This window comes from Hypanus sabinus, chromosome 8 (genome assembly GCF_030144855.1).
Source record: "Hypanus sabinus isolate sHypSab1 chromosome 8, sHypSab1.hap1, whole genome shotgun sequence".
In the NCBI taxonomy this organism is placed as follows: domain Eukaryota; kingdom Metazoa; phylum Chordata; class Chondrichthyes; order Myliobatiformes; family Dasyatidae; genus Hypanus; species Hypanus sabinus.
The window spans coordinates 27,197,944-27,219,595 of NC_082713.1; the positions used below are offsets into that span (position 1 = coordinate 27,197,944).

Sequence of the window (21,652 nt, forward strand, 5' to 3'; positions counted from 1 at the left end):
ATTTTCTTTAATAGATGACTCAAGCCAACAGCTGCAACAAGAGCAACATGGCAAGGAATTGCATCACATGCAGCTTTAGTACAAAAAAATTACATTCATCTCATTAAAACTGTTAAGAATGAAATACAAAAATCTGATTCCTACTTAAACATGTATCCAAGTGCTGAGCTGTAAAAAGCATCCAGCTCTGAAGATGGCTGTTGTATCTTCACGATAGCTCAGTCTTCAGCCTTTTAAGAATTAGTAATTATCTCAAGTTTGAAATGGAAACCTCCCATTAAATTGGTTTGTTATATCTTTGTTTTACTGGTTCAGAACTTAAGGTCAACTTTAATCTACTTGAAACAAAGGTGCGCAGGATTCATGCTATGATCATGTTAACTTTCCACACCCTATCCACCCCAATCCTTTCCTATAATCACCCATGACAATGAGACAAGAATATCAGCAGCCCAGCGAGAGTGGATATTTTAAATGGCACCCTGACTATGTATCCTGAGGGAAGGGGAGGGAAACAAACCTAGGAACAAAATAATAAATTTGTCATAATTGCAGAGGTACAAGAATTGAATCAGGCAAATTTCAACAAATACCCTTAAGCCACAAAGTCTAATCAAAATGATCCTTAAAATTTGATGATTAAACTTTTCCAATCCTATTTTTTTTGTGCTAGGAGGTTTTAGGCACTTAACCCAATGGAGCTTTAACACCTGAAAGTTCTAATGTTAAATTTTCATTTTTTAAACTTGTGTAAAAAGGGAATGAATAAAAATTGATCGAACCAGAGTTCAAACTTCAGGTATGTGACTATAAGTAAAGGGAAATAAAGCTCTGCTCACCTGCACTGTTCATCCATATCATCAGCATCTCTGCTAATGTCATCACTCATATAGTACTTATGACAGTTCTGTAAAATGTACATTAAGAACTCAGTTACATACATCATGAAAACATTTAAACAGCTGTATTATTACAATCCTTTACTTAACTCAGTTACGCCACTGCTCTGCCAAGTATATTGAAATCAATCTTCACAGTAACTGCAGCCCTTGCCCTTGCTTGCTCCAAAAGAGGAATTCATTAACAAAACGTAATCAGTGAATTTATTCCAATAAAGTGGTTTGCTCCATAATTAGAGGGAGAAAACCTTTTGAATTCTAAGTTATGTCAGCAGTTGGTTATGAAGGCCTATTAAGCATCTGACATCTTATGAACAAGATTCTATTTTATTATGCAAGCTATCAAGTTTTGAAAGACTATACTTCCAGTCTTACAAAATATAAATCAGACTTCAAACTCTACAGCATAATCAACATTACTGACTCAGCGATACCGTGCGGAGCAGGCCATTCCTGCACTTCAAGCCACCTCAACAAACCCAATTAACCCCAACCTAATCACAAGATAATTTACAATGACCAATTATACCACCAGATACATCTCTGGACTGTGGGGGGAAACCAGAGGACAGGGAGAAAACCCACGCATTCGAGGAGGAATTACAGAGTCTCTTTAGAGAATGGTGATGGAACTGAACTCCAGAACACCCTGAGCTGTATTAGCATCATGCTAACATTATAAAGTATCAAAAACCCATCTGGCCAGAGGATGGTTCTATACATCAGATTCTCAAGAAGATAAAGTGACTACCCTTGCAATTAATTAATGCAAATCCATGGATTTCCACATTGTATGAAATGTTTAAGGATTTAGCCTTCCACGTCAGCCAAATAAAATTAACCTGATAAGACCTCCATACAGGAGCATTCTCAGTCATGTTTAAATTTGCCACTTATTTAATTGCTTTAAATACCTGATCATTACATCATAAGTAGTTGCTCATATTTCACATATTTCATGGTATATTTGGAAAACACCTACCTTACAAATAAGAACTTTCAGTGCAGGATGCCGCTGGACTGAATCCTTATGAAAGTGGTTTACTTGCTGCCCGCAAGCAGTGCAGCTGACTATTCCTTGCAGATTTTCATCTGGCAGTGAAAAATGTCAAGTTTACATTGTATATTAGCTCAATAGCTGCCAAAATAAGACAGAACTGTATTTCTAATGCAATCTAGTACCCAGAATTATGTTGCACACCTTCAGGTGCAAAGGGACCAACAGCCAATATTTCCACGATAAAAAATCACCCTTATTGCATTCAAGACCGGTTGTAAGGATTAGCATACCACTAGATTTTAAGTTTTAAAGTTCCGAATCAGAATTCTAGAAATAAATTCACTTGCTAACCCAAATCAGGAACTACATTAGGATAAAGATTAATCCAGGCAAAACCAATGAAGCAGAAATCTTCATCCCAAAATATCAAAGTCAAAATTCTGAATAATAGTTAATTTTTAAAATAATAAGCACAGGAAATACTTAGCACCTGTGGAGAAAGGGCAAACTAATAAATTAACCAGAAATGGTAATTATTTGTCAGAGCATCTACAGTGCCTTGAAAAAGTAGTTTGCCCCCCACAACTATTTTCACATTAGTCCCATTTTCTAAATTTAAAATATACTGAAGTAGGATTTTTTTGACCTAATCTACAAACATTCCCCATCATGTCAAAACAAAAGAGAAATTACAAAATCTGGCAACAATATATTAAAAATCATAAAACAAAAATGCAAGGCTGATAAAAATATTCATCCCGTTTATAATTACTATGCTAACTTTCTGCAGGTACAATACTGGATCTTACCAACTCACCCAATATGTAACGTACCTAGATAATTGAAGGATCACCTGTTTTCAATGAATTCAATAGAATAAATATCCACTCTCTCTGTAAGGTCTTAACAGTATGGTAAATTTTCAACAGACCAAATCACACTGCCCTGCTCTTTAGACAAAAGAGCATTCAAGACAAGTCAGAGAAATGACCATAGAGAAGCACAAATCTGGGAAAGGGTCAGTGGCTACAACTGGAGATGAAGTTTATGGCTCCACAATCTCCAAGGCCTTGCACAAAAAGAGTTTTTATGGAAAAGTAACAAGGAAGAAGCCCTGGTTAAAATAAGCACATCCTTGCCCATCACTTAGAAGATACTATAAACATGTGGAAGAAGGTCTTGTGGTCTGATTGAGACTAAAGTGGAACATTTTGGCCTCAATACTAAGCAGTACATGTGAAGTAAATCAAATACTGTGTGCATCAGCCAAGTAACACCATCCCTACTATAAAGTATGGTAAATCTGGTCAAGGTTGATGGGAAGATGAAAGCTGCTAAGTATAGAGAGATCCTGAATAAAAAACTAGTCACTGCCAGAAAGCTTAAAGTGGGGCAGGAAGAGTACAAAAGGAGAACATTTTTTTCTTTGGCACTTTGATCAAGGAATGACTGCAGAGGCATGTGGACATCAGCGAGTTAGACCGGCATGAAGAGCTTAAAAAGAAGTAGAGGGAGTCTAATTATGAGGGCTTTGGCTCAACAGGGCTTTGGCGATAATGGGTCGAGGCGAGGTAACTTATTTGTAAAGAATAGGAAGTATGTCTGTGAGACTGGTGTACTGTACTGGGTGTCAGATGTGGTCCAGGAGATGGCTACATCTGCACCGTGCATCAAGCTGCAGCTCGATGATGTTTGTCTGATCAGGGAAAGTGAAGAGGTGATAGAGAAGAGCTATAAGCAAGTAGTCACACTGGCACCTCAGGAGACAGATAAGTGGGTAACAGTCAGGAAAGGGAAGGGAAAGAGTCAGAAACCGGGCTGTCCCCCTTTAACGAGTACTACTGTTTGAGTACTGCCAGGGGGGAACCTACCTGGGGAAAGCAACTTGGCTGTGCCTCTGGCTCAGAAAGGTAGGGAAAGGAAGAGGATCGCAGTAGTGATAGACAACTCTACAGTTAGGGGGTCAGACAGGCGATCTGTGGACACAGGAAAGAAACACGGATGGTAGTTTGCCTCCCAGGTGCCAGGTCTTCTGATCGTGTCCACAACACCCTGAAGTGGGAAGGTGAACAGCCATTGGTCGTGGTACATATTGGTATCAACGACACAGGTAGGAAAAGGGAACAGGTCCTGAAAACAGACTATAAGGAGTTAGGAAGGAAGTTGAAGAGCAGGACCTCAAAGGCAGTAATCTCGAGATTACTGCCTGTGCCACGCGACAGTGAATGTAGAAATAGAGTGAGGAGGAGAATAAATGTGTGGCTGAGGGATTGGAGCAGGGGGTAGGGATTCAGATTTCTGGATCACTGGGACCTCTTTTGGAGCAGACATGACCTGTACAATAAGGATGGGTTGCACTTGAATCTGAGGGGGACCAATATCCTGGTAGGGAAGTTTGCTAAAGCTATTGAGGAGAGTTTAAACTAGAATTGATGGAGGGTGGGAACCGAACTGAAAAGATGGAGGAATGGGTGGTTGGCTCACAAATAGAGAAAGCTTGGGTACAGTGCGAGAGGGAGGATAGGCAGGTGATAGAGAAGAGACGCCCTCAGACCGATGATTTCAGATGCATCTATTTTAATGCAAGGAGTATCATGAACAAAGCTGATAAGCTCAGAGTCCCCTATCACTGCTGCCATCCTCTTCCTTTCCTTACACTTCTAAGGCACAGGGCCGGACTCTGTGCCAAAGCTGTGGCCACCGTTGCTTCCCCCAAGGAGGACGCGCCCCCCCTCCCCCACAACAGTACTCAAACAGGAATACTTATTGTTAAGGGAGAAAGCCACAGGGGTACTCTCTACTATCTGACTCTTGCCCTTCCCTCTCCTGACTATTACCCATTTGTCTGTCTCCCGAGGCCCCGGTGTGACTACTTGCCTATAGCTCCTCTCTATCACCTCCTCACTCTCCCTGACCAGACGAAGGTCATTAAGCTGCATCCCCAGTCACTAACACAGTCCCTAAGGAGGAGCAGCTTGATATACCTGGTGCAGCTGTCGCCGTCTAGGAGGCTGGGAGTCTCCCAGACTTCCCACATCTGACACCCATTACAGAATACCAGTCTCACACACATACTTCCTGTTTCTATTCTTCACAAGTAACTGAACTCGCCTCAACCCATTAACGCCTAAGACCAGTTGAGTCAAAGCCCTCCTACTCTGTCTCCCTCTACTCTGTTACCTGCTCTATAAAGCTGTCTTCTTTTTAAACTCTTCTCGCTGTTCTAACTCACTGACGTCCACGTGCTTGTGCAGTCGTGCCTCCATGATGTACAAAGACTGTTGAAAATCTAGTTAAGAAGAAAAGAAAAGCTTACTAAAGGTTAAACAAAAAAGTAGTTAATGATAGAGATGTAGAAAATTATAAGGCTAGCAGGAAGGAGCTTAAGAATGAAATCAGGAGAGCCTGAAGGAGCCATGAGAAGGCTTTGGCAAGCAGGTTAAAGAAAACCCCAAGGCATTCTACAAGTATGGGAAGAGCAAGAGGATAAGATGTGAGAGAATAGGATCAATCAAATGTAATAGTGAAGAAGTGTGTATGGAACCAGAGGAGATAGCAGAGGTACATAATGAATACTTTGCTTCAGTATTCACTACAGGAAAGGACCTTGGCGATAGTAGGGATAACTTACAATGGATTGAAAAGCTTGAGCATATAGACATTAAGAAAGAGGATGCGCTGGAGCTTTTGGAAAGCATCTAAGTTGGTTAACTCACCAAGACTAGACAAGACGTACCCCAGGCTACTGTGGGAGGCGAGGGAGCAGATTGCTGAGCCTCTGGCAATAATCTTTGCATCATCAATGCGGACGGAGGAGGTTCCAGAGGATTGGAGGGTTGCAGATGTTGTTCACTTATTCAAGAAAGAGAGTAGAGAAAGCCCAGGAAATTATAGACCAGTGAGTCTTACTTCAGTGGTTGGTAAGTTGATGGAGAAAATCCTGAGAGGCAGGATTTATGAACATTTGGAGAGGCATAATATGATTAGGAATAGTCAGCATGGCTTTGTCAAAGGCAGGGCAAGCCTTACGAGCCTAATTGAATTAGATTTCAGCAAGGCATTTGATATGGTACCCTATGCAAGGCTTATTGAGAATGTAAGGAGGCATGGGAACCAAGAGGACATTGCTTTGTGGATCCAGAAATGGCTTATCCACAGAAGGCAAAGAGTAGTTGTAGACAGGTCATATTCTGCATAGAGGTCGGTGACCAGTGGTGTGTCTCAGGGATCTGTTCTGGGAATCCCTTCTCTTCGTGATTTTTATAAATGACCCAGATGAGGAAGTGAAGGGATGGGTTAGTAAATTTGATGATGACACAAAGGTGGGGGGTGCTGTGGATAGTGTGGAGGGCTGTCAGAAGTTACAGTGGGACATCGATAGGATGCAAAACTGGGCTGAGAAGTGGCAGATAGAGTTGAACCCAGATAAGTGTAAGGTGGCTCATTTTGGTAGGTCAAATATGTTGGCAGAATATAGTATTAATGGTAACACTCTTGTAGTGTGAAAGATCAGAGGGATCTTGGGGTCCATGTCCATAGGACACTCAAAGCTGCTGCGCAGGTTGACTGTGTAGTTATGAAGGCATATGGTACATTAGCCTTCATCAACCGAGGGATTGAATTCAAGAGCCGAGATGTAATGTTACAGCTGTATAGATCCTAGTCAGACCCCACTTCGAGTACTATGCTCAGTTCTCGTCACCTCACAACAGGAAGGATGTGAAAACTATAGAAAGGGTGCAGAGGAGTTTTATAAGGATGTTGCCTGGATTGGGGAGCATGCCTTACGAGAATATGTTGAATGAACTTGGCCTTTTCTTCTTGGAGCAACGGAGGATGAGAAATGACCTGATAGAGGTGTATAAGATGAGAGGCATTAATCATGTAGATAGTCAGAGGCTTTTTCCCCAGGGCTGAAATGGCTAACATGAGAGGGCACAATTTTAAGGTGCTTGGAAGTAGGTACAGAGGGAATGTCAGGGGTAAGTTTTTTTAAAATCAGAGAATGGTGAGTGCTTGGAATGGGCTGCCAGCAACTGTGGTGAAGATGGATACAATAGGGTCTTTTAAGAGGCTCCTGGATAGGTACATGGAGTTTAGATGAATAGAGGGCTATGGGTAAACCAGGGTAATTTCTAGTATAAGTAAAGGTAGCATTGTGAGCCGAAGGGATGTAATGTGTCATAGGTTTCCTATGTTTCTAAGTTCATTCTTCATCAGGACCCAATGCACACTACCAAAGCAAACATGCAGTGGCTTCAAATGAAGAAAATTGATGTCCTTGACTGGCCCAGTCAGAATCCTGACCTTAACCCGAATGAACATTTCTTGCAAAACCAAGATTGTTGTCCTCTGCTGTGCCCCATTGCTTGAGCAACTTAGCAAGGAGGAATGGGCAAATCTTACTCTATCGTGTTGTGCAAAGCTAATAGGGATTTATCAAAAAAGACTACTGGCTGTAATAGCTGCAAAACTAAGTAACGAGCAAAGAGGGATGAATATTTTTGAACTGCTGCTATTTCAGTTTTTGAATTTTAGTTTTTCATGGTTTACAATTTTCCCTGTTTTTTTGGGCTCTACAGTAAAGAAAAGGAGCACGTGATTCACAAATTAAATTCTCAGTTAAATGGATCAATATCCCTGGTTGTAATGCTCATTTATGTGCACAAAGTGGTGGGGCTGAATACTTTTTCAAGCCACTGTATGTCTGTTTTATTTCAGATTCCTTAAGTATGCTTTTCAATTCAAATTACTTATAATTTTAGAATTTCTTCTGATTAGTTAACAATGTATGCTGTCACAAGAAGATTCCTAAGCCAAGTCGTTTTGATGTCGAGGAAAATCAGAAATGCTATATAAAAAAAAGAGGCGGAAACAATAAAACAACAGTCATGTCCTCACTCCATTGGCATCACACTTTGCAGCCAGACTAATTGCCAAACAGTGAACAATTATGGAGTAGACCATAAAACAGACATTAACTGAAGGCCTACAGTATATAAATGCAGTTAAGTTTGAAATCAGTCATTCTGGACAATTCAGTATTTAAAAAGTTAAGAAACACGAAACAGCAGCTGTCTATAAACACAGATAACTGAACATACTGATCAGATTTAAAAATAGTTGTATGCTAGCCCTTACGTACAAGGGCTTGAATGCAATATTCGTGAAGTTTTACTGTGACTATATGGCTACTTCTCCAATTACATCCAAAGTTGTGCACACAATTCTGAGTAACACTACAATGTGGAAGTGAGCGCATCACAGAACCACATTTTTATTAATGCCACTCCATGATTTGATTCCGAGATTAAAATTACAGGGTTTCATTTGTTGGCACATTCAGGGGCAAATGGGGGAAGTTTTAAAAAGGAATTTGAAAGGTTGACAGATTTTTGCTGATGAGAAGGTTAGGACAAGATGACCCACAACAAAATCAAAATCAGGACAATCAAGGGAGAAATTAATGAAAGCCTTAACAGCACTTACTTGCACATGGGTTACCTGTTAATGTAACAATCTTAAACCCAGGGTTCAGGATTTTGCTAGGTTTTAAGGAAGTGAACACAGAATTTAATCCCTCTCAGTCTTAGCTGATGACTCATTCCTAACCAATCATAATCTCAATAAAAGGAACAGGGCCACGGGATTGAATTCTGTCCAAAAACAACAATTGCTGGTTTTATAATTATTACTTATGTTTTAAACCTTATTTTCACACTTAAAAATCAAAACCAAATCCATTCTTCCCCTGCGACCAGCCTGGACAAGACTCAAAATAATTTCAATAACTTAATCAAGCATTTAGCTACAACGTCATTAGAATTTTAATAGTTGAACAAAATATTTTGTCTACCTCCACGTTTCTTAGATGTTTCCATTTTGTTCTTAGGATTTCTGTTTCTAAATTCAGGTCCTCGAAAGTTATCTTTATCTTCATTCCATACTGGTTCAGGCTGTACAACTACTGTGCCTTAAAAGGTTTTTAAAAAATTTAAATGTAAAATATTAAACATTATTAAAAATAGACAATTAATATTAGCTATTTTTCTTTAAAGAGAAAAGCTGTTAAGTTAACAGGAGATAGAAGAAGCTGGTGGCTTACTCCTAGCCAGGTATCAGTGTTGTACTGAACCAGCTACACACAGCAGGAAAGAGAAACCCACACTGGACTATCCTTTTGATGTTCCCCATGTCCTGTGGAGAATATTCTGGGCAAAGTCTCCATTGAGGCACCATTAAAATCAGGACCTAAGCACAAAGGGAAGTTACAAGGCACCACATTCTTCACATTCAACACACTTTAAACAAAAGATGCCATACATATGAATATCTGGGTAAAATCTGTGTACATTTTAGTTACCATCTCTGACAAATTATTTAACATTTTTCCTCAATGCTCTAATGTAAAAAATGGTGTGGCGTTCTAGAATTTTCAATGCTAGATATTCAACTTAGATTCATTGAACAGTTTACATTTTATCCTCTAGAAATTATAATGATTATTTACAAAGTCATACCATAGTCATTTTCAATGACCAAAAGTGCAGATTTGTGCTTACAGCATTTCCCAAACATTTTGAAGTGTACAAAACTGTGAGACCTACCTTTAGGCAAACAATTCACATCTAAATTGTCTGTGTCCTCAATATTTGAAGTTAGTTTTTCACAATCAGATGTATTGTCATTTGATGTTTCATCATCTGATACAATGTGCTTTGTTACAAAAGAGGGTTTCCTTCAAAAAGAAAATTAAATATCGCTTTCAAAGTTTGCAAAAAGTTTCACCATCAGAAGCACAATAGCACCATGGATCACTGGAATATTCATGGTGTGCCACTTTGACACCACTACTTTCATTAGTGTAGGAGATGCCAGCTTCAGTTATTTCCAACAAACTTAAAACTACCAGAAGTTTCAAATGGTTTCCTTCAGTGAAGCTGGCAAGCTGACAGTACTCAAGACCTTTTTGTTTTAAAAATAAAAATTTTACTCACAGCATTATACAGCTCCTCAGAGTTGGTGCAAGTTACAAGCACCTACTTACACTAACCCCACTTTATTCTCCTTACATTCCCATCAAATCCCCCAGATTAAAACACTCATCTATACACTAAGGAGAAATTATAGTGGCCAATTAACCTAGTATCCCTCATCTCTGGTGTGCGGGAGGAAACTAGAGCATCTGGAGAAAACCACAAAGGGAAAGTGTGAACTTGACACTACAAAAAGTAGTGGATACGACCCAGTCCATCACAGGTAAAGCCATCACCACCACTGAGCATATCTACATGGAGCGCTGTTGTGGGAAAGCATCCATTATCAGGTACTCCAACAACCCAGGTCATACTCTTTTCACTGCTGCCATTAGGAAGCTGGAACAGGAGTCTTAGGACCAACACCATCAGGATCAGGAACAGTCATTAACCATCAACCATCAAGTACTTGAACCTGTGGGGATAACTTCACTCTCTCCATCACTGTACTGTCCCCACAACCTTTGGACTCACTTTCAAGGGCTTTTCATCTCATTTACTCGATATTATTTTTGTTAGTAAAGTAGAGGTCTCCATTAGGCAGAGTTGACCATGGACACTGTGTGCTAGCTGTTGCCTATGTAGCAAGCTCCCCCTCTCCATGCATCTGATGAATCCAAAGGAACTAACCAACGTTGGTACTAGCAACATTGCAGGAGTTGCCAGTCAGCAGTCTGCATTGAACTCAGCGTAGGACTGAATGCCTTCGGTTTTCCCCTATATCCTGACTGGATATAGCCACAAGGCAGCGGAGGTTTGAGATCAGTTTTCCTTCTCCTAGATGAGCTGCCAATTGTGGCTGACGAGCCCCAACTGCCTGAAGCAACTGGTTTTAAGGCGCAGCCTTTGCCCCTTCCCTGTTAGTAGAAATTGTTCGGCCTTATTTTTATTATTACAATTTTATTCCTTTTGTATTTGCAGTTTGTCGTCTTTTATACATTGGTTGTTTGTCTGTGGTTGGGTGTGGTCTTTCACTGATTCTATAATGGTGCTTGGATTTACTGAGTATGATTGCAAGAAAACAAATCTCAGGGTTGTATATGGTGACATATGTACTTTGATAATAAATTTACTTTGAACACTGGACAACACTGGAAGTAGGAAATGAATGTGAATTGCCAAAGTTTTGAGGCAGCAACACTAGTGTTTTACCTTTTGCTAAAATAACTAATCAACACATCGTCACAGAATCCAGAACCTATCAGTAGCAATATTCACATTTACCTCTTGATCCTATCCTTTACAAATTATCAGAAGAAAATATGTTATAGAGCTAAAAATGAAGCCACTTTCCACTTCAAAAGTAAAATATCCCCTGCAACCAACTCTTAGGGAATATGTAGCAATAGCCCAGTCAAAAAATAACAATCTACAATGATTTAATTGAATGGAAGAAAATTTTCCAGTTCCTCATACATATGAAATACTAACCTTCTAGAACGGGATGATCCCGAAGACTTTGATTTTTGACTGGACACCTTTAAACGTAAAGGAACAGATAAACTTAGGCTCACAAATTCTTCATCACAAAGTAACTAAAATGAATTGATGTGTAGTTAAATAAGTTTAAGTACATGGATAATTAACTTTGAGAATAATATTGAAGAAACATATTTTACAAAAACATGAAGCCAAGTTAAATGCTGAATTCAAGGCAAACTATTAAGGATGAGAAGTTACAAATGATTCCATTTAGTTTAGTCATCTTCGGGAGCTTAAATACATGTCAGTGAGGACACAGTTTGATGCACCAAAAGCCGGTAAAATCAAGAGCAGAATAAAGCTATTTAATTCAGATACTAAATCGAAGAATTTTGCCCACATACATACAAGTGGTTACTTGATGATGGGCCATGGGAACCATGGAATTGCAAGAGGAAGTTCTTTTTTGTAGTTAGAGAGAATGGGCCTCAAAGGACTGCTTCAATTCAAGACTTGAAACTAAGGGAAACGCGCTTGCAGAATTGAGCTGCCACAGAAATGTTAACAAATTTCTTGTTAGACAAAATTAATTATATTCATAAGACCATAAGGTATAGGAGCAGAAGTAGCCCATTCGCCCATAGGGTCTGCTCTGCCATTCAATCATGGGCTGATCCAATTCTTCCAGTCATCCCCACACCCTTTGATGCCCTGGCTAATCAGGAACTTATCTATCTCTCCCTTAAATGCACCAAATGACTTGGCCTCCACTGCCTCTCGTGGCAACAAATTTCACAGATTTACCACCCTCTCACTAAAGAAATTTCTTCGCATCTCAGTTTAAAAGGATGTCCTTCAATCCTGAAGTCATGCCCTCTTGTCCTAGAATCCCCTACCATGGGAAATAACTTTGCCATATCTAATCTGTTCAGGCCTTTCAACATTCAGAATGTTTCTGTGATATCCCCCAACATGCTTCTGAACTCTAGGGAATACTGCCCAAGAGCTGCCAGACACTCCTCATACGGTAACCCTTTCATTCCTGGAATTATCTGTGAATCTTCTCTGAACCTTCACCAATGTCAGTACATCCTTTCTAAAATAAGGAGCCCAAAACTGCACACAATACTCCAAGTGTGGTCTCACAAGTGCTTTATAGAGCCTATTCAAAGGATTTTCTTCAGCTATTGGGAAAAAAAACCCTCCTGGTCATCCTATTGTGACATCCCACTTCTTTTTTTGCGATAATGGAGTTTCCAGTTTTTCTTTCAAAGAAGGTTTGTTTGCATTGAAACTGTTACTAATTTATTTCCTCAATTTTGAATAATATTACTATGAAGTACAAGGTGAGTCAATAATTTCTCAATCAATATCATTGACTAGATACATATGTGGAAATGCTACTTCTGAATACCAGCTCAAAAGTATTCCCAATTTTATTCCTTTTCTTCACATCTACCACAGCAAACAGTAAAACCAGTCATAACAAATCAGTTATGACTGGTATCATAGTTACTGCTTGGAAAGGTCATGGATGGATCTTTTTCAATCTTCCACTGCTGATATAAATAGATCTCATTCACAAAATAATGACAGCAAGTTCTAACTTGAAATTTGAATGTATTATTACAAAGTACAGAAATAAATTACGTGCTTTCTTAAAGTAACCTCCCATTAGCATTTACAGTTGATTTACAACTACTAACAATAAAACTACTAGCAGTTACAATAGTTCAAAATTATATCATAATGCATTGTCTACATTTAATATTTGACCTAATTTTATTCCTCCAAACAGTGCCGCCTTCTTGAAAAACAAAGGAGGAAAAAAAATGTTCTTTCACTGGTTGAAAACTTACACATTTTATTTCTATCCTTACTACAAATTCTCACTGGATTAAAATACAGGAAGACATTTTATTCCAGTTGTACATTCCAAGAATGAGAATTTTCCTTACTCGGTGCTCCTACTGAGTTCTCTCCTGTCACTGAACATGTGCTAAGCGGAAGGCCTTCAAATTGAAATTTTGAGATTAAAGAGTTTGTATGCTCCTGTCAGATTAAAAGGCAAAACTAAAAGGTTTATGGAACCTTAGTTTTCGAAGGATATTGCAGCCCTGGTTAAGAAGGACATATAGCCAGCTAGGAACAAACAAGGTACTTGAGTACAAGAAATACCAGAAGACACAAGAGGAAAATCAGGTTTAAAAGAAGGTACAAGGTTGCTCTAGGAGACAAGGTGAAGGAGAATCCCAAGGGCTCCTACAGATAAGTTAAGAGCAAAAGAATAGCAAGGGACAAAACTGGTCCCCTGAAGATCAGCGTGGTCATCAATGGATGGAGCAGAAAGATGGGGGAAGATCAGAAATTGATTTTTTGCATCTGTATTTACTCAGGAGACAGACAGTGTGGCGAAGTGAGGCAGAACAGCAGTGTGGTCATGGACCACATATAGATTACAAAGAAGGTACTTGCCGTCAGAAGGAAATTAGGGTGGATAAATCCCTAAAGTCTGACAAGATTTCCTATATGATCTTGTTGGAAGCTAGCACAGAAATTGCAGAGGCCCCAATCAGATGTATTTAAAGCATCCTTAGCCATGGGTGAAGTGCCAGAGGATTGGAAGATAGCTAATGTTATTCGTTTGTTTAAGAATCACCCTAAGAATACACTAGGAAATTATAGGCTGGTGAGCCTGTCATCAGTAGTGGAAGTTATTAGAAAGTATTCTGAGAGACTGGATATACAATTACTTGGAACTGATTAGGGATAACCAACCTGGCTTTATGCATGGTAGACTGTGTCTAACCAATCTTATAGTTTTTTAAGGCCGTTACCAGGAAGGTAGATGAAGGAAAGGCAGTGGATATTGTCTAGATGGACTTTCGCAACGCCTTTGACAATGTTGGGTAGGACTTGCACAGTGAATGGTAGGGCACAGAGGAGTGCAGTACATAGAGCGGCCTGGGAATACAGATCTGTAATTACTTGAAAGTGTTGTCACAGGTAGATTGTATCGTAGAGATAGTTTTTAGCACATTGGCCTCCATAAATCAAGTTCTGAGTACAGTAACTGGGATGTTGAAGATGTACATGATGTTGGCGAGGACTAATTTGAAGTAGTATGTGCAGCTCTAGTTCTGTCCTACCTACAGGACAGAAGACCTACAGTAAGATTGAAAAAGTACAAAGAAAACTTACAAAGATTTTGCTGTGTCTTGAGAACTTGAGTTGAAGGGAAAGACTGAATAGGTTAAGACTTTATTTCCAAGTACTCAAAATTATGAGGGGTAGAGGTAGGGTTTTTTCCACTTAGGCTACGTGAGACTAGAACTAGACATCATGGGTTAAGGCTGAAATATAAAATGTTTAAGGGGAATATGAGCGAGGTCTTCACTCAAAGGGTGGTAAGAGTATGGAACGTGCTTTGAGCAGAAGTGGTAAATGCAGGTTCAATTTCAACATTTAAGAGAATTTTGGATAAGTGGAAGAATAGTTCAGCAGAGCAGACAGGCCAAAGGGCCTGTTTCCGTGCTGCAGTTCTCTATGACTCTTCCCTCCAATCCATAACAATTATTTTTTTTATAAAAGAATTCAGTTAACATTTCAGGCCAAAATCCTTCGTGAGTCTTCATGAAAGGTCTTGGCTGGAAATGTCAAATGTACGTTTTTCCATTGATGCTGCCCTGCCTGCTGAGTTCCTTCAGCATTTTGTGTGTGTTGCTTGGATTTCGAGCATCTGCAGATTTTCTTGTTTATTTTTTGGAAATATTGCTGTCAACAAGATACGAAAACCAAAAGCAGAAATATTTTAAGAATGCAGATGAGATAAATAAAGCAATCATTACAATGCAATTGTTGGACCTTGTGGTCTATCTAGACAAACTTGCTAATGAATGAATCAGAAGGTAAGAAAGAATAGAAATCATCCACAAAAATCTAAAACAAAATGTAATGAATTTTCAGGATTAGCCTGGAAAAAAATGTGCATACAGAATAATAAAGAACACTATGTACAACACAGAAGTCTCACAAATAAATTAAGAGCATAATGTGAGGCAATTTTAAAAATAGCCCACAGGAGGACTTAAGAGTACTGAACAGAAGGAATGAGTTTGCAATTAATTCACATTCCTTTCAACTCAGGACAAAGGAGTTAGAATTTACAAATAGATCATCCAAAGAGTCACATAAATTAAATAATTAGGGTCAAAAGCAGATGTTAGGCAAAGAAAATATTGCAATTAAAATTAGGTAGTCAAGAAGCCACTAAATTTCCCATGCATTCTTTTATAGAGTAAAAATAGAACAAACCTCCTTATGCTCCATACGTGAAATAGAAAAAAGAGCCGGGTTCCCTTCACCTGAAAAAACAAGAATCACCCACATTCAGACAGTTTTAAAACCTTTTTATTGAAATCAAACAATCTCCCAGAAAACATATTTACTAAGTATGCTTACAACAGAAAAGTTTTTCCAAAATCACGTTAAAGATATTAGAATATAAACTAATTGGCAGCAAAGACAAACTTTGCTACCAATTCCTAACCAGCTCTTATTTTCATTTAGCCCATATCTCACTCTACCTTTGCCTTCCTATATCTGCTTCACCATTATGTTCTTCTTGGAGCTCTTGCCTCCCTCCCCGAGAGGATTTTAATTGTTGTAGAATTTAGATCTGACCTCTTGTGGATTTAGTTATATGCTCCAGTTTGGTACTGCCTTTGTTTGCTGACAGCAAAAGCTGGAAATTAAGAAATCCAGGCAGAAAAGGCTTCTAACCAAAATCCATTGAGCCCATAAATTCCTACGACTTTCCAATATTTCCTGTAAGAATTACATTTTCCTGTTTCATTGCATCCATTCTGATAATAACATTTTCCATGCCAATATTTCCAAAATGACTCCCCTCTTCCTTAACAGCTTCTACTCTTCTCCTCTGGCTGCATTAACTACAATTAACTAGACTTTGTCACATTCCCTCATTTCAACCACACCTCTTATATCACTGCATCCCTTTATCATTTTTCCTTTCACAAACAGTCCCAACTGTTCTCACCACTCTTTCTCCATCTTTGCTATTTAAAACCTAACTTATTTCTAACTTTTCCTTGTTTTGCTGAGGTTTTGACTTCTCAGCCTTTTCTACCTGGATTTCTTAATTTCCAACTGTTGCTGTCAGCAAACAAAGGCAGTACCAAACTGGAGCATATAACTAAATCCACAAGCGATCAGATCTAAATTCAAGAATCCTCTACACGCAGTCACAGAATTAAAATCTTGTTGGGGAGGGAGGCAAGAGCTGCAAGAAGGACACTATCCAAAATAACTACAAGAACAACACACACAAAAGGCTGGAGAAACTCAGCAGGTCAGGCAGCATCCATGCAAATGAAGAAACAGTCAATGTTTCAGCTCGAGACCCTTCTCCAGGACTGGAAAGGAAGGGTAAAGACACCAGAATAAAAATATAGCGGGGTGGGGGAGAAGGAAAGCAAGAAGGAGATGGGTAAAACCAAATGGGTGGGAAAGGCTTGAGATGAAGGAATCTGACAGGAGGGGAGAGTGGACCATAGGAGAAAGGGAAGGAGGAGGGTACCGAATGGGAAATAATAGCAGTTAAGAAGTAGAAAGTGTCCAGGAAGGGAATAGAAGAGGAGAGGGGGAGGGAGAATTATTTTACCAGAAGGAGAAAGCAAAATTCCTTCCGCCAGGTTGGAGGCCACGCAGATGGAAATCAAGGTGTTTCTCCTCCACCCTGAGGGTGGCCTCACCTTGGCACAAGAAGAGGCCATGAAATGTTATGTCGGAATGGGAATCAGAATTAAAACACTGGGCCACTGGGCGGAAGTGCACAACGAAGCTGTCCCCCAATTTACGATGGGTCTTACCAATGTAGAGGAGGCTACATCAGAAGCACCGGACACAAGAGAAGTCCCCAGATTCACAGATGATGTGCTGCCTCACATGGAAGGACTGTTTGGGGCTCTGAGTGGAGGTGAGGGAGATGGTGAATGGGCAGGTGTGGCACTTTTGGCCAATTGCAGGGATAAATGCAGGGAGGGAAATTATTGGGAGGGATGAATGAACAAGGTAATGACAGAAGGAGCAATCACTGGAAACCAGTTGGGGGGGGGGTAACATAAAAAATGTGCCTAGTGGTAGGATCCCTTCGAACATGGCAGAAGTGATGAAGAATGATGTGTTGGATGCAGAGAATTATGGGTGGTAGGTGAGAACAAGAGGAACTCTATCATTGTTAAGGCATCAGGAAGATGGGGTGAGCGTGGATATCTGGGAAATGGAAATGATGAGGACAGCATCAAGGTGGAGGAAGTGACACCCCATTCTTTGAAGGAGGGGGGCATTGCTATATCCTGGAAAGGAAAGTCTCATCCTGGGAATAGATACAGCAGAGATGAAGGAACTGAGAAAAGGGTATAATAGCATTTTTACAGGAAACAGGGTGGAAAGAAGTATAGTCAAAATAGCAATGGGAATCTATAGGTTTATAAAATTGTTGGTCAACTATTTGTCTCCAAAGATGGCAGCAGAGAGATCAAGAAGAGGGAGGTGTCAGAAATGCACCAAGTGAATTTGAGGGCAAGGTGGATGTTGGAAGCAGTCGATGAATTGACGAGCTAAGCATGGGTGCATGAAGCAGTACCAATGCCGTGGAGGAAGAGTTGGGGATTGTTACCTGGGTCCATGTGGGTACCCATGGCTACCCCTCAGGACCAGAGAAAGTGGAGGGTGAGGACCAGTTCTGCCACATGGAAGAGGATGTTGGTGGTTCCCCTCCATAGTGATGCAGGAGCCATCATGTGAACTCCAAAGACAGCCAAAACATTTGCGACAAATCTTCCACGAAAAATGAGAAGTTTAAGCAGAATTGTCAAGAGACAGCTCTAGCAACCCAGATTTCAATCCTGACCTTAAGGTGCTGTCTGTGTAGCATTTGCATGCTCTTCACATGACAGCATGGGCTCACTCCACCAGCCCAAAAACGTGCAAGCTGGTAGGTTGATGACCACTGTAAGCTGCCCTTTTTCTCATCTTTCCTCTTGAGTTCAACTGTTTGAATCATGTTTGAACTAAGAGGCTTAGAAGAGATCTGGAGGACTCTGGTCCTGGAAAAACCTAAAATAGATGTTAGTGAGAATGCTATTGGTGGTATTTGAAAAAAAGCTTCCATCACTTGACTGAAAACAGACTAACTGAGCAGTAATTCTAATCAGATTTATGTTAGATAGCAATTGCTTGGGCAATTTTCCACAAAATTGCTCAAGTTCTTAATGTTGTTACATTGAAACAGTTTGGATAGCAGCTTAGCTAGTTCTGGATCCTAGATCTTCAGTAACATAGAAAAAACTATAGCACAGTGCTGTGCCAAACATGTACTTACTTTAGAAATTACCTAGGGTTACCCATAGCCCTCTATTTTTCTAAGCTTCATGTCTTTTCCAAGAGTCTATTAAAAGACTATCGTATCTGCCCCCACCACCATTGCCGGCAGCCCATTCCACACCTTCACAAATCTCTGCAGAAAAATCTTAACCTCTGGTGTGTGTGTGTGTTTTTTTTAAGTAACACATTCAAATTCAGAGTCAACAATGTATATACAGTATTCTGTGACATGGAGAAGGCAATTAAATCTAATTTTCTAGACGTTGTCACCAAAATTCAAGCATCACTTATAAAAGAAACACTGACTGAATTACAATGAGCTGGAACTCTGTAATTAGTGGTGTTCCAAAGGCATCTGTGCTGGGATTTCTGCTATTTGCAATGAATATAAATGACACGGATGAAAATGTAGAAGGGTGAGTTAGTAAATTTGCAGATGATACCAGATTGGTGGAATTGTGGATAGTGTAGGATTAGCAAACAACACAGCACAATATTGATCAGTTGCAGATATGCAGAGAAATGACAGATGGAATTTATCCCAAATAAATGTGAGATGTTACCCCTTGGTAGGGCAAATACAAAGAGACAGTACACTGTTATGGGCAAGTGCTGCTGATCAGAGATCTTGGGATCCAAGTTTATAGCTCCTTGAAAGTGGATACACAAGTTGATATAGTGATTTAAAAGGCTTTTGGAATGCTTGCTTTTATTAGTCAATGCACTGAGTTCAAAAGTCAGGAAGTTATGACGCAACTTTATAAAACTCTGGTTAGGCCACATCTGGAGTAATGCATACAGTTCTGGTTGCCCCACTATAGGAATTATGTTGAGGCTTTGGAGAGGGTGCAGAAAAAGAAATTTTACCAGAATGCTGCCTGGTTTACAGGGCATGTGCTATCAGGAACGGCTAGACAAACTTGGACTGTTTTCTGTGGAATGGCAGACACTGAGGGGAGATCCGATAGAGGCTTATAAGGCTATGAGAGGCATAAGTAGAGTAGACAGCAACTACCTGCTTCCCAGGGTTGAAATATCTAACACCAGAGGGCATGCATTGAATGTGCCGGGGGGGGGGGGGGGGGGCGCAGTTGAAGAGCGATGTGAGGCATAAGTTTTTTACTCAAAGAATGGTAGATCCCTGGAATGTGCTACCTTGTATGGTGCTAGGAGGCATGAACATTAGCTTTTAAGAGGTACTTGCATAGGCACATGGATGTAAAGAAGGTGGAGAGATTTGGACATTATGTAGGTAGAAGAGATTAGTGTTTGGTGTTTTTGATTTGCTTTTTAACTGGTTCAGCACAATATTGTGGGCTGAATGGTCTGTTCCTGTGCCGTACTGATCTATGTTCAAATGTGTGCAATTCTAGGGACATTGTAGTTACATTTTTTTAAGCTAAGAAAGAACATATTGTCCAGTTTCTCAAAGGTGGCATCAGTAATGGGAAGAACAGTTAAAAGAGGACTGATAGTTAACCAGAATAAAGAATACACTGGTACCTTGCTTAGCACCCACAACGCATTCCAATAAACAAGAGCACTAACTAATCAGAAATTACAGAGTTCATATCAGCATTCTACAAAGAAAGAGGCATTACCAACAACAAGTGTCATCGACCTGGTACAAACTCAACCTTTACACTGATATGTGCTGCGTCAGCGTGAATCTAGCTGTACCCGATGTTTTACATAGAAATGGGTACAAATTCTTGATGGCAGTCCAGGAACAATGAAGCAGTTACAAGGACAGTGTAGAGAGAGACTGCCCGTCAGCACCAGTATTGGGAATGCCAGCACTATACCTCTCCATGTGTTGACACAATATCCAGATTCTAGAATTTTCCCTCATTACCTTTTGCTAGATATGTTTGAAGTGCTATCTCCCACTCCCTTTGCTCAGCCGTACTGCTCTCCTCCGCCAGAAGATTATTCAATCACAATAAGCTTCAACAGCCAGCGCAGTGACCTGAAGCCAGTTAGTTACACAAGCTTTCTGGAACATTTTCATCATCTTGCCAATCTTTTACTTTTCATCTGTACACGACCTCATTGAGAACAGTAATTTAAAGTGATTCGTTAAACAATGAAAGATAAAAGGTCAATGATTGAGGCTCTGAATTGCTAGCATGACAGCATGTTGAAAATGGAGTCAACAGGGGCATCCAAAATATTGTAGAATATTCAAAAGAGAAACACAATGGCAGGGAGTGAAAAAAGAGTGTGCAATGAAACTCAGTTGAGCTACACTTGCTTAACAATATCTTACTGACCTATAGCTCGCTCATTTTCACCAGCGACCTGGCTCCATAACTCATCCTTGCTCCAAAACACAAACCAGAGTGCTGAATAGCAGAGGTGAAGCAACGTTGATAGCCCTCACTATCTAACCAAGCATAGCATCCTGGAGCCCTGACAAAACTGAAGTCCATGGGTATTAAAGGAAATAAACACTTCAATGATTGAAGTTATACTTCACACAAAGTAAGACAAGAATGATTGTTCAAAATCAATCTACCCTGCCCCAAGACATCGCTGCACAGGTTCCAATGGTAGTGTCCTAGACTCAGCTATAGGTCATAAAACAGGAACAGACCCTTGGCCCACATTGTTGTACCAAACTAACTCCTGCTGCTGACATAACATGCATATCCCCGCCATTTCCTACATGCTCATAAGTACCTGTCTGAGTCTCGAGAATGTCTCTACTGTATTTGCTTCAGCCACCACACCAGACAACACATTCCAGACACCCACCATTCTGCAAAATAAAATCTTGTCCTGCATAAATCTTTTCAGCCTACACCCCTCACCTTAAATACATGCCCTCTGGTATTAGACATTTCTATCCTGGGAAAAAGATTTTGGCTCTCTACATAGACCTCTCA

The 21,652-nt window shown here is 40.0% G+C and overlaps 1 protein-coding gene across 4 annotated transcripts in view; it reads right to left on the minus strand.

Moving 5' to 3' along the window:
- Positions 1 to 21,652, minus strand: part of atrx (ATRX chromatin remodeler) — a 193,945-nt gene that overhangs the window by 148,949 nt on the left and 23,344 nt on the right. For 3 of the 4 annotated variants that reach the window (XM_059976858.1, XM_059976855.1, XM_059976857.1), the window contains exons 3-8: positions 15,672 to 15,721; positions 11,367 to 11,413; positions 9,507 to 9,637; positions 8,756 to 8,872; positions 1,882 to 1,991; positions 840 to 907 (exon numbers count right to left, since the gene is read on the minus strand). In XM_059976858.1, the coding sequence (XP_059832841.1) occupies positions 840 to 907; positions 1,882 to 1,991; positions 8,756 to 8,872; positions 9,507 to 9,637; positions 11,367 to 11,413; positions 15,672 to 15,686 (488 nt within the window). In that variant the 5' untranslated portion in view covers positions 15,687 to 15,721. The remainder of the gene's footprint in view (positions 1 to 839; positions 908 to 1,881; positions 1,992 to 8,755; positions 8,873 to 9,506; positions 9,638 to 11,366; positions 11,414 to 15,671; positions 15,722 to 21,652) is intronic. The other variant, XM_059976859.1, reaches the window with a different exon arrangement.